This window comes from Schistocerca americana, chromosome 2 (genome assembly GCF_021461395.2).
Source record: "Schistocerca americana isolate TAMUIC-IGC-003095 chromosome 2, iqSchAmer2.1, whole genome shotgun sequence".
NCBI lineage: Eukaryota > Metazoa > Arthropoda > Insecta > Orthoptera > Acrididae > Schistocerca > Schistocerca americana.
The window spans coordinates 300,621,984-300,636,156 of NC_060120.1; the positions used below are offsets into that span (position 1 = coordinate 300,621,984).

Here is a 14,173-nt window from a genome sequence, read left to right on the forward strand (position 1 = left end):
TTTAGCTAACGGTCGTTCAAGATAAAACAGCGATCTATTACAAATTATCACTTAATGAAACAGTCAAAATAGCAAATAATCATTTATTTAAAATGATAATGGTTTCAGCTTTTATGCTTTCCATCTTCAGATCGAAAGCACCATGCGGCTGAAGTTGGCGGTGAACACAACAGTTGCGTGAAGTCACGCGAGGAGTAAACTACCGAAAACGGTCATCATTTTTAAATAGAAGATTGTTTACGATCTTGACTGTTTTATTAAGAGATGATTTCCTTCTAACTCTCTACAGGTAGTCATTGTGCCAGCTGGACTGTTGGTAGCACTTTGGAACTCATAAATGATTTCTTCTGCTAGTTTCGTGGAATTTTTTTTACAACCTTCCTCCTCAACGCTCGACGCTGCCTGTCCGACAGTATGTGAGGTCTGCTTGGGTTTGATTTAGCTGCATTTTTTCCATCGCGTTTCCACTTCACAATCACATCATCAACAGTCGACCTAGGCGAGTTTGGAATGGTTGAAATGTTCTTTATGGATTTGTTATTCAGATGACATCCAATGACGAGTCATAGAGCTCTCTTGGCCTATCCATTCTGCGGTTGCTGCTTCTGTATTGACAATATCCCGCGCATCTTCCTACACTATGGGGATCGCCTCTAGTGATAACTAGTCGTCGGTTCCTCAGTTGGCGATTGCTTTTTAAATAATAACTAGTTTAGCTACTTTTATCCATGTGTTTCGTTTTTATTTAACTGTGGACCAGTAGAGTAGTGGTCTTGTGCGCTTCATATGACTACTTAAAGAGTATTTCGATGTCACTGAGAAAAACTATCCAACACATTGTCCAACTATATGCATCTGTGATCCAGTTGGAGCGGAAAAACACAGTAAGGGTTCTGTACGAATTATTCGACACCAAGGCATTATACATTTTGCAGAAATTTATTGCTTGACAGCCCGTAATGGTTCAATAATTTTCTACTGTCGCGTTGGCTAGGAATTTGGAGAACGTCAGTTTCCTTACTAATGCACAGGTGGCACATGAAACTGATTTCCATATCGATGATTATGTCAATAAATGAACAGAACTATGAAATCACTGTGTGTCCATCTTTTCAGAGAAGGATGCGGGACTCGGCAGATGTCAAATTAAACACCATTCAGCAGTCTAGTTTCCAAACTTATTTTATTTGGCTACCAGTTTTGGCGATTTACTACGCCATCTTCAGGCCTTTGACCGACGTGTGGGAAGATCCCACTTCGGTTCTGATCAAAACAGGGGCCAGCAATACTGGTACTAGTAGACTTCTGCTTGCTATAATACCTTCAACCGTCATCTGCCGACCAAATGGTCTTCCTACACGTCGGTCAAAGGCCTGAAGATGGCGTAGTAAATCGCCAAAACTGGTAGCCAAATAAAATAAGTTTGGAAAGTAGACGGCTGAGAGGTGTTTAATTTGACATCCGAACTACGAAATATTCGTATGTGTTGTAAGTGCGTCCATTATGAAGTACTGCGTGCTGCCCGATAAAAATTTTATATAATCGGTTATGTTGCGAAAACACTTAAGAGAATAACGAATTATCTCCATATTTTCTTGAAGAGTATTAATATTATTTCATATAATCTCAATCACTTTTGCACATGTGCTCATTGCACACATACAGATGTTTAGGGATTACTCTAACAACAATTCTATAACGTAAATTCTGAGAACAAACTTCGGTATACGTCACATTAGCCGTGTGCCACCTAGGCAGTGATACCACTACATTTCATTAAAATCCATACATAACCAAGTATCATTCTCACGGTGACGCGTATTTCCATCGAGAGTGGAACAGACACCGTGCGTCAACCAATTCGTCACAGGGAGGCAATTTTAAATTCACTTATACTCTGCCATTTCTATTCAGACGTACTAAGTACTTGTTTATCATCGAATTTGTCTCACAAAAAATTGCTGTTTTTGAGCAAACAGAACAACAAATATACAATTAAAAGTTGATCTCCACGTCTTCCTGATTGGGAAGATAACGAAATAACATTGGTCACTACTTTATGGATAACTTGCGGCAAGTGGTGTAGACAGAAACTAACCACTGATATATTTAAAGATAACTGAGCGGGGCAGCGCAGTGGTTGGCACACTGGACTCGCATTCGTGAGGACGACAGTTCAAATCCGCGTTCAGCCATCTTGGTTTACGTTTTCATGATTTCCCTAAATCACTTAAGGCAAACGCCAGGATGGTTCCTTCGAAAGGACATGGTCGCCTTCGTTCCCCATCCCTCCCTAATCCGAGCTTGTGCTTCGTCTCTGATGACCTCGTTGTCGACGGGACGTTAAACACTAACCTCCTCTTCCTCCTCCTGCATTTAACGGGTCAAAAGGTATTTGAAGGAAAATAGCAAAGTGGGAACTATTCTACACAGGTATGAACGTGGGCTTGTATTTTTCTGTTTTGAAAAGGTCTTTTACGTCTGTCGGCAACCTGTTGATACGGATACCATTTGAGGTGAATCGCTGCCTCATGTCGGGAAGACTTGTGGGAGAAACAGATAAGGCCTTTTCTACGGGAGCCATCTCTACATTCGAGTTAAGTGACCATACGGAATTAAATGTTGACAATCACGTCAGGACTTTACCCGGCGTACATCCCTCTTTCGACTTCAGTATCGGTTTCACTGTGGAACGTCTTTCGATTACACCTCGTACCCTCACATTTGCACTTGAAATCATAACGGACAGCCAATACTGAAGAATAAATGTTAATATCTGATCACTTAATTTTATTGACAGATTATTATGATGAGTTCGATAGTCGTATGGTATGTACATCTCCTTAATATTTAATACAATTCAGGCATGCTGATGATTGCGGAGCATTTAACGGTGGGCCATTACTGTTACCTCGCACTTGCAGCATCTTTAGTCGTGTACGTAACAGTTTCCACAGCGTAAACTTATCTGTAGGCACCTGACGACTTCGAAACGCGGCGCGAGAGCTAATCGCGTGACACATATCAGCAAGCGTTGCAGGTGCATCGGCATGCGCAACCTGTTCCTGACTGCATAAAAATAAAACGTTTTTATTATTCATGCCATGCATGAAAATGCAACAGGATGTGGAACGCTAGTAAGAATAACTGAAAATAAAAAGTTTTTCACTTTGCTAAACTTTCTCAGAAGCATTTCCTTTGCTTCCACACCTAATAGTAATATATTATCGGCGAAGTTTTACAGAAAACACCACCAGAAACAGCATTTATCCATTAGACTCTTGTGACTCGATAGGCAGTTAGGAAGCGTAGTGAGATATTTTGATAATCAACTTTCTTCTAGAGGCTGAGAAGTAAATTCTACCAGGTACCGCTAAATATTTCGTCCCTTCGTCTCATCAGTGCTTAGGATTACAACAAATCATGGAGAGGGCACAGACTACACATCTTCCTGTCATTTCACAACATTATCAGAAGGATTTGCTTCCTGTATTTAGTCACGCCTATTACTAACCTTAATGCCGTGCAACGCTTTGTCGTACCGCTATAAATTACTCCTTAGCCTTCCGTTTTTGGCAGAACAAATAAACATTATCATTAAGTAGATGCAAACATTACGGATTAAGAGATAATGATTTAGCCGGCCGGAGTGGCCGAGCGTTCTAGGCGCTACAATCTGGAACCGCGCGACCGCTACGGTCGCAGGTTCGACTCCTGCCTCGGACATGGATGTATGTGATGTCCTTAGATTAGTTAGGTTTAAGTAGTTCTAAGTTCTATGGGACTGATGACCTCAGAAGTTAAGTCCCATAGTGCTCAGAGCCATTTGAACCACTTTTTGAGATAATGATTTAGCAATGAGCACTAAATGCTTCAAAGTGACTATGCAATCGTAAAATGGTGTTCTGTTCTCGTATTTAGCTTGTTGATGTGATTTAAAAAGCGAAATCTGTTTCTCTGTACAGTAACAAAATTCCGTCTTCTACCGTGTTCGTACAAACATCGAAACATGTATGGATGAAAGTGGGAAAGGACTTACGAAATGCTCAAGATGGAATTCAATAAAAATACGTTTATTGTTAAATTTACTGGTGGTAGTAACTGCAAAAACTAATACTTACCAGACTTTTGGTCTGGTAATTCGGAAGGTAGTAGACCAGGGGACAAAACAGGCAGCTGAGGCAAGGTACGTCCAAGGACGACACGCCAATCGACTCTCTTTTTCAAGGTTTTCCGCTTTTAGACTGCGTTGCCAACCGTCGTTCAACACGCGTCTCTCGCACTTATGGCTCCACTCTAACGCAAGTTTTCATTTAAATTGAAATGTGAGGCAAATAATCGTACCTTACGACGCTTAACACTTTGTCATTAAATGCTACTTATGAATTTTAATTGTTGCCGGATCTGTGCCTGTTCAGTATGTAACGTTACAAGGAAGCAGTGTTAGTAATAAATAGTCCGCAGATATCAAAACTGTGCTTGAGCGTCCCGTGTCAGAATTAGTGATGTATAGAGATGCGGCGAAAAATTTAATTGTTTTAGACTTTGAGGTGACAAAGGAATAAGTTCTAAACTGCGTCAGCGATAACTTTGACGGTGAGTTTCGCAAGACTTATGCTGTAAATATCACACTTGTAACAGCCCTTCGAAAGAAGATGTATAGCGAGTGTGACGAATGGACTCAGTGATTCTTGCACAATCAAGTGTATCGGGGGACCTTATTGTCTGTCTCGTATCGCGGGCCCTTATCGCGTGCCGGTTGAAGCCAGAAGACTAAAGCAAGGGCTGCCATTAGCATCTGACAGTTTGAGAGACAGCTCTCCTGATCGGCCGATATGTTGCTTGTCTGCATCGACCCACATATGCGCGCGTTCCGGGCGCCGTTCGCCGGCTGAGTTGCATACACAACTGGCGCGAAGTTATGCAACTCCAACATTTCTTAGTCCGATGCTGTATTAATTTACTGTCAAAAGATTATTGTAGAAATAAAAGTAGACTGTAGGCTTGATTCTGCAAAAATTGACAATGTCCTTGGACATAATCGGCAATTATTGGTTGTAAAACAATTTTTTTATTGTCCGTCGGTGATTGCATTAATTTTTTTTTAAATGACCGGTTTTGTTCAGCATGAATCACACTCAGATCTAATTTTATCAGTTACATGAGTAACCCATCTAATTTTCGGCAAAATTTATTTGTTGTGAGACAGGATAAAACATACCACCACTTTATATGTGACGTGACCGATGTTACCGGATCTGAGGATGGTTCGTGCTGAAGCGAAACCAGTCATTCAAAAAAATTAATGCAATCAGACGGATAATAGAAACGTATCAGGAGGTGTAGTGGTTCAAATGGCTCTAAGCACGATGGGACTTAACATCTGAGGTCATCAGTCCCCTAGACTTAGAACTACTTAAAGCTAACTAACCTAAGGACACCACACACATCCATGCCTGAGGCAGGATTCGAACCTGCGTCCGTAGTAGCAGCGCGGTTCCATACTGAAGCGCCTAGAGCCGCTCGGCTACAGCGACCGGCTGAGGATGTAATGTTTGTGGAATTAATGTGCGGCTAAACAGCTACATCTCGCGTAATATTTGCTTCTTTATTACTAGTTTCCCACTTCAGACGAGAGTATCTTAAGATATTCATTGCACTTGTACCACTCTTACGTTTAATGTGTTACCGTCAGGGCAATGAATATTTGAATATGCTGTCGTTTGGAAAGCGAAACTAGCAATAAAACAAAATAAAATAACAAGCGATGCTTGGCAGTTTACCTGCACCTTAATTTCTAACCGTCGCTATATCCTTTGCAGGCGATGATTGTACTAGCAAAGTTAGCAGACTTGTTCAAGGTTAGTTTTATATTCTGTAAACAGAATAATGAAAGTTAAGCAAATGTCAGGTCTCCATACGTATCTACAATGAATCACTTCCCAGAAAATTGCTTCACAAATACACCACCTCAAAATCGTTGTTACACCCAATTCTTGTATCACTTTTGTGCAAGGTGACAAGTCACTTACGAGGACGGCAGAGTCTCAAGGTCCACCTTTATCAAGTATTAGCCATTTCCTTAAGGCTACAACGAGGATTTTAACGGAAGAGTGAAACGTCCTGAAGCGTTGAACGTGCTGGAGAGACTACTCTATTTGAAGCTCAGCAGATTTTCGTGATTTTTCTTGTAGCGTCGTGAATCACCGAACATACATGTTATTTCAAGTTCTATAATGTTTAACAAAGAAACGAACGAAAGGGAGACTCGTAAGAGTATTTACTGCGTTTGGAGCTATTATCATCGCTTAGGCGGAACTCGTTTCGCGTTATTGTATTCTTTTATTGTATTTCCCAGCCTGGAGTATCACAAAATACTGCCATGGCTGGTTCCCACTTCTTAATTGGTCATCGTCAGATGTTCTACTTAAAAAGAATGAAAAAGACGGATTGGTAAAATGCTAGGGGTCCGTTGTATAATAACTCGTCAACCAAACGGACCAAAAGAGCCGCTCACATCCAGAGCATTACAGATTAAACAGTATAAAGCTGGTAGTTTTTAAATCGCAAACATAATATAAAACTGATTGTGAGAGGAAGCCGTCTCAAAATGGAAAATAGCAAAATATTACGTAGCTTCCGATGTAGGTAAGGCACAAATGACGCTCGCATAAACACTTGGTCTCTGACTATCAAACTAAAAGTTGGCGGTCGCAAGTGTACACTAAACTGCCAGAATGAAGCAACTGTTAATCTACTATTAGAAATGTGTGAGCTCGCAGAAAAAAGAAAAGTAAAAGGCTAAAAATCGTGATATGCGACATCACAACGTATCAGAAAATGCTTCGAAAAACTCTTCATTCGGGGATCGCTTTGTCCATTTAATAGTTGCTGCGTCTAGATCAAATTAGAAAATATTTCAAGCCTTGTTAGTGTGTCCAAAACGCAACCTTGAGGAATGTAATACGAGATATCCAGATGTCTGCATTTTTCAAAATGAGAACGAAAATCTATTTTATATCTACCTACGTTAAAATCTTCTTTGAAACGCTATCAAATGATCTGCCCATGTAAAATTTAGGATAAGGACAACTTTCCATCCTATACATATCTGATTTTGAGTATTTATTATGAACTACTCATTCTTCTTGTTCCGAATGCCTGTTCAACCACAAAAACATGTCCGCGAGCCCTTTATGCAGAAAGGAAAATCAATGTGGTTACTGAATCATTTCCCTTCGCAGCTCGTTTGGAGGAAGAGCGTAAAATCGGTCGCGACGTCTGCTGTTCCTTCAGCAGCAGCTACGACGGCTGCAGTGAAAACGCCAGCGCTCCAAGTGGACTGTGTGTGTGTGTGTGTGTGTGTGTGTTCGTTCCAGCTTTCTACTGCAACCACTGCGGGAGACTCCGTCTAGCTGTGTTCTGCTTCCACCGTCTCCCGTAACTCTGAAGTGCCGAATAGCTTATCTGTTCTACCACAGCCGCTTCCTGTTCTGAGCCCCTATGACGACAGCTAAGCAAGCCTTAAACTTAAGGAGAAAATATCGTTGGGGCTTTCTGCATTCCTATAATGGTTGACGCTCTGCTGGGCAACAGCTTGTATGCGGACTCTTAGTTTCCAGTAAATAATTTTATTTCGTGATTGTAAACACTGCCTGAAAAGACAAAAATTCCGCCAGGGGTATACCACCAGAAGTATACCAAGTACAATTACTCATGGCGGACGCTGCTTGTACTGCATTTATGAAGCTTTCGTTTACTTTCGATTACGAACTTGTAAGAGAAGAGTCACAATTTATATCCCTCTGCGAAAAGAAGTAGTCGCTATAGATTTACTGATTCTTTGAATCTGGTGAGCAAGGAATAAAACGAAACTGTCCAGTCAAATCTGTACAGTAGTTCCCTTTTAACAATAAAAATCTATGATAAATACAGCGAAATGATGAGCCCTGTTTTCCTGATCTGTATACGTGTAATCCCAATTCTTAGCGAGTATATTTGCGTAACTCAGTCTGTAATCTCTGCTTTCGCTGTCTTCCATCAATTATTCCAAATATGTCGCTTACATTAACCTTATAACTACAATTATTTTAAAAGTAAGTTCTAATTGATTTCCATAACAGCGATATCGATAACAGTAGAAATTATCCACGTTGGCGGATTAAATCCCTCGTTATCTGATTTCAGTTGGTGGAAGAATTGTACGTGGAGCTATCTGTAGCTAAAATAAGTTCTAAGAGACTGAGGTGGGTAGAAACGGACAACAAATCTAAGCAGAGCCAAGTTGTTAACGTCACAATAAACTATACTCAAGAGCTACAAAATAAAATAGGAACTGAGAGAAAAAAAAAACAAAAAAAAACAAGTATACAGCTTTGTGGCTGGACACAGAATATCCTAACAGTTACTACATAACACAATATTCTTTAGTTTCGTGGCTGGATTAAGAACATCCTATCAGTTAAGACTTAACACAGCGTTCTTAACCAGCTGAAACTATCAGACGCAAAAGTAATTTTGGGAAAACACCAAGGCAGCGTTACAGAACTGCTATAGTGCACCATACATACGAACGATCTGATGGGTAAGGCAGGAATATTTGTGAGAACGTACGCAGATGTTGCATGTTGTGAAGTTGCAATGCAAGTAAACTGAACCGAAATACAGGATGACGTACAACGTATCTGTTAGGGTAAGGACTGGCAACTGACTATGAAACAAATGTGAGACATAGTCCACAAATAGGCGCAAGGACGCATTACTGTTCTATTGTGCGAAATAATTGGAAACAATAAAATCGTAAAAGTCTAGGTGCACACATGCAGTGCTAGTTACTGGAGCGACAAATGCCGTCCTATATTTCAGTGTAAGAATCCTAAGGTAATGTAGTTCCTTCTCGAAAGAAGCCGCTTACGAAACATTTGTTCGACAGAGTCTTGAGTAGTATTTGTCACTGTGGGAATCTTTTCAGGTAAGGTTTGTATTGGAGATAGATTAATACAGAAGATAGAGATGATCCAAAGACCAACGCATTCTTTCGGGAGAGCGAGGAAGTGTCGGATATGATCAATTAATTTGCAGACGTTACATGAGAAGCGTTGCGCATCACAGATACTGTATATTAAAAATCAGAGAGCGACTATCCACCAAGTCAGACAATGTATCACTGCCTCTCAAATACATCTCGAGAACCGATCAAGACGGGAAACTTTTTACAAACTCTCCCGCGTTTGGAGTCTCACCGACAGAGAGCTTCCCCACACACCATTCGCGAATGCAACTGGATAGGAGGAAATGAGTGCAGCAAATAAAAAAACTCTTGATAACACAAGTAGCCTTCACCACACAGAGTAAACTTGCTTATCGAGAGTAGATGAAAATTTAGAAGGAATAAACTGAAAGGAAAAACTTGATACGCTGTCATAGGCACCTGTGAAGTACAATTTCGCAGTCAGTGTCTCACGATCTATTTCTCATAATATGTTGTATTAAATTTTGTATTTGAGCACTGAGGGGCCATAAAATCAGATTGGTGTGTCAACTAATGGTTCTAATGGCTCTGAGCACTATGGGACTTAACATCTATGGTCATCAGTCCCCTAGAAGTTAGAACTACTTAAACCTAACTATTCTAAGGACAGCACACAACACCCAGTCATCACGAGTGTGTCAACTCTAGCAGTCTGACGTACAATGTCTAAAGCACATGGATCTAAGAACGTCAAATCAAGCTTTTTTTTCAGTGAAATGTATTTGTTGTCGATACACAAAGTAAAAGGTCTTATCACGTCACAGTAAAGGGGTATTCCGGCAGCCTTTATTATCGACGAGACACAGGAAATGATTGCGTGTTAACGTGTATTTTATGTCACTTTTTGTGTCCAGGAGACAAATAAACAACTTTCCGTACCGCTCCCGTAGCACAGAAACAGTTGCTATTAATTTGAAAGTGAGTCGACGCTGACCTTGGTCGTGAGTCATCTCGCAGGCATCGCAAGAATAGAAAAACACACTCTCCTTCTTGTGAACGTCGTCTCGCGTTTGAAACCGGCAACGAAGACTAACTTGTTGATGACAATGGAATTCAAGTCATCCTACTGGAGTAAATAAGTGTTGCAGATGACAGGCAAAACTCACTGAACCTTTTCTTTCAGCTATGTTACGGCAGTGTTATGTTCGGCAATGTTAACAGTTAGCTGCGAGACAATTACAATACTTGTTCGTAATATGGGAAGAAACGGTAGATCTTATGACTCTGTAACCGAAATTTTAATTCAGTAGACAGACGTACTATTTTTAACGGAGAAGTGTCTACAACAGCTACGAACCATTATACAAAGGTGCTCCCAAATTTGCTCGTTTTCAACGAAAAACCACCTACATCGATGTGGCAACTGAAGTTTTAATGTCTACCTGTCATGCTAACGTCCGCTAAAGATATTTCCTTTGTAATCTTTTTCGCTTTGAGATATTAACTCACGGAGAGTAATACAGTTCTTGACGATACAAACTATGCCATCTGAACTCTGATTTCACCAGTTTGAGCCTTCCCTGCTGCAACAACAATCGGTTTCCATTAATGCTGCAACGAACGGTTTTCACTAACGCTAAGGATATAGATGTAAGTTGTTCCCAGTCGTTGCTTACATGTCACCGACATTCAATACTTGTATTATCTGTTATAATTTCTGGGCTGCCACAAAGAATATAGTGTTATACAATGACTTTGAAAGTTACTGTACAGAATTGTCAACTTATCATCTACGAACTGGTTCGTATGAAATGTACGTATACATGAAACAGGAGTGTCTTCTAAAGTTCAGATGGCCATACTGGAAAGAAATTAATAAGTGATGTACTCGAATCGCCGGCGTCTCGTCAAAGAACACTGTAGATCTGTTGTTTTATTTTGTCACAAAGTGCACAACACATCTTCTTGGTTCTTTCAACACCACGTGTGTGTAGGAGACTTGTGACGAGATGTCACTGAATTTGGAATGAAACTTTATAGGCTTCATTGTCCTTGGATAACGGATCAAACGTCCAGAACCTTCACTCGTAGAGTGGACTTTCGGTCGTAGCACTGATCGATGGGGTTGAGGTGTAAATTTACATAACTCAACAACTGCTGTAAACGAATGTGGGTTTTCCAAATCGGCAACAATGAACTGTGTAATATTTGTGGAACATCCTTTTGTGGGACGAGTTCTTGCGTTTATGCCTTATTTACGATGTATATTTCCGCCATCAGCTTTCCTTTTTTTAATTCTCGAACGCGTTATGAAGGATTTGAAGTTACTCTGTAATCGTTTCTTTGGCTCGTTCATATAATATGTTATTCAACTTTTGTTAACTGCTAAAGGTGTAGAATAGTGTGTCTTGTTACTATGCGTCGAATTTTTCATTGGTATCTTAGATGTTACATTTCTACTCCTGAGAAAATTTCTTTTGTTCTTTTACAGGATCTGGTCACTTTACTCCAACGGAGAGCAAAGATACTGCGGAGAACCCTTTTTACGGATATCCACGATGTTTACTAGACATTTTAATTTGTGGATGTATTTGCAGTTGGAGTGTAAACTGACCAGCACAAATAATAGAAAAGTAGATAAATTGCCGAAAGTGGACTATAGACGCTGGTACAGATATTGTTTCTGAAAATGGAGGTGTTCACGTAAGTATAAAAAATCAAAAAATGTTTGAAATTAAAAAGATAAGCATACGTATTCTGGGTAGATTATATAAAATAACTATAGAATGTTAATTTCTAGTGCAGTGCAACTTCGCGCGCCTCAAGATGTTTTTGAGAGTCCAAATCGAAATGCGTAAGGCTTAAATGAACGTGACAAATTTTAGTTACACGAAAGACGGCAGGACAAACACTGAGTACCAAACAGATCGTAAACACACGGTAATTTTTTATTGTGAGAGTTTTCCGCTGAACAGTGTGCTTAATGGGGTCAGGTGTCAAAGCAACTACGCTGCAAAGAGGATTTTTCTGGAAGTTCTTTGCAGATCGTATGGCGTGTACAGTGAGAACTCACCATGTTTGCTGCCGCCGTGGACCAGGCGAAGTCGCGAAGTAAAGGCTAGAGCGTAGCGCGAGGGTGGCAAGCAGGTGCGGGAGTCGGCGCGTGGCTGGAGTGTCGCTCGAGCAGCGGTACTGTGCGGTGTCGAGAGCTGCGCTGCGGTAGCTGGGTAGTCAGCCTCTCTAGTGACACTCACTGCTCGCTGCCGGCACACTGCAGCCGCCGCCGCAGCCGTCGCGGGCTCCTGCGGCCTTTCCCTCGAGCCGCGTCCGCCAATGGCGGCGCGGGAGAAATTGGAACGGCCAATGGGAGCGCGCTGGTCCGGTGCGGCGAGGCAGCGCGGGCGAAAAGGAAGTGGTAAGGTAAACGACGCCGATTCCTGCCTTACGAGCAAGAATGCGTGTGACACCTCAGGGTGAGCTGAATTTCCGCACGCGATAACGCAGCCCACCTTCTCTCACACTGCGGCCGGTATGAGCAGCCGCCTACGTTCACGAGGCCAGTAAACGCACTGTTGAGGCAACCAAACTATAGATGCAGTGAAACATTATGTATCATTGTGTCCAACGGTAAACGAAGCATTTACTTTCTAAGTACACCCTAAGGGGGAAAAAATAACTACGCACCAAGAAGGAATTATCTGAAAGGGATGGAAATGTGATGCATATGTACAGTCAAGTAAGTGATTACAATTTCAGAGAAAAATGGATGATTTATTCGAAAGAAAGAGTTTCACAAACAGAGCAAGTCAAAAACGCATTGGTACACTTCTCGCCCTTATGTAAGCAGCAGTTCGGCTTGGCATTGATTCATAGAGTTGGATATTCTCCTGAGGGATACCATGCCAAATTCTGTCCAACTGTCGCGTCAAAATCTTTAGTTGGTTGGAGGGGTCTACCCATAATTCTAACATTCTCAACTGGGGAGGGATCCGGCGAATTTTCTGGCCAAGGTAGGGTTTGGCAAGCACGAAGATAAGCTGCAGAAACGCTCGCCGTTTGTGGACGGGCACTATCTTGCTGAAATATAACACCTGGATGGCTTTCCTTGAAGAGCAACAAAATGGGATGTAGAATACCGTCGACGTACTGCTGTGCTGTAAGGATGCTACTGATGACTGACAAAAGCGCCATGCTATGAAAAAAAAATGGCACCCCGGACCACCGCCCCTGGTTGTCAGGCCATATGACGGGCGACAGCAGGTTGGTATCCCACCGCCGTCCAGGGCGTCCACAAATACGTCTTCGTCCTAGCATCTCATTGACTGGAATAGCATTGTCTTTGGTGACGAACCCCGCTTCGAACTGACTCTCAGTGACCAATGAAGACGTTTCTGAAGACTCCCTGGACAGCGGTAGGGTACCAATTTGACTATCGCCCGCCATACGGCCACACAGCTCGGAGTGGTGGTCTCGGTTGCGATTTCTTTTCATAGCAGGACATCTTTGGTTGCCATCCGCGGCACACGTACAGCACCGCGGTACGTCGACGATACTCTACGCCCGGTTTTGTTGCCCTTCAAAGCAAGTCGTTAGGAGGCATACATTTCAGCAACATAATGCTAGCTTGTAAAATGCGAGAGTTTCTACAACTTGTCTTTGTGCTTGCCAAACCCTACCTTGGCCAGCTTCATCGCCGAATCTCTCCCCAAATGACAGCATTTAGAGCATTAACGGCAGGCCTTCCAACTAGCTAGTTATTTTGACGATCTAAGGCTCCAATTGGATAGAATTTGGCACGATATCAATCAGTGCTTAGCCAAATAACTACTTGCGTAAGGGGCAAATGTCGAACAACTTGTTGATTTGCTCAATTTGTGAAGTTTTTGTCTTGAATAAATCAACCATTTTTTTCTGAAGTTCTAATCATTTGTTAGTCTGTACATAGCTGCCGAGAATTAATCCGGGTTGTATGGCCTTGGTCCACGGAACTCTCCTATCCCTGATGTTTCGTCCAAGGCTACGTTGGACATCTTCGGAGGTGCTCCTGGTTGTGCCGAGTCTTGCCGACTGATGAGTCGGACCTCGAAGAACAGCCTAAATACCGTGGAAAGTGGGCGTGGTCTGGATTTCACGTGATAGCAGAGATAAACCTTGTCAAGGATAAAATATAACTATCGATCATAGTACATCAAAGATAAAAAC

General features: G+C 41.7%; 1 protein-coding gene across 1 annotated transcript in view; it reads right to left on the reverse strand.

Moving 5' to 3' along the window:
* The window catches only part of LOC124595729 (probable chitinase 10), a 372,682-nt gene extending 360,424 nt beyond the window's left edge, over positions 1-12,258 (reverse strand). The window contains exon 1 of the mRNA XM_047134600.1: positions 12,045-12,258. Within this exon, the coding sequence (XP_046990556.1) occupies positions 12,045-12,047 (3 nt within the window). The 5' untranslated portion in view covers positions 12,048-12,258. The remainder of the gene's footprint in view (positions 1-12,044) is intronic.
* Between the last annotated feature and the right edge of the window lie 1,915 nt (positions 12,259-14,173).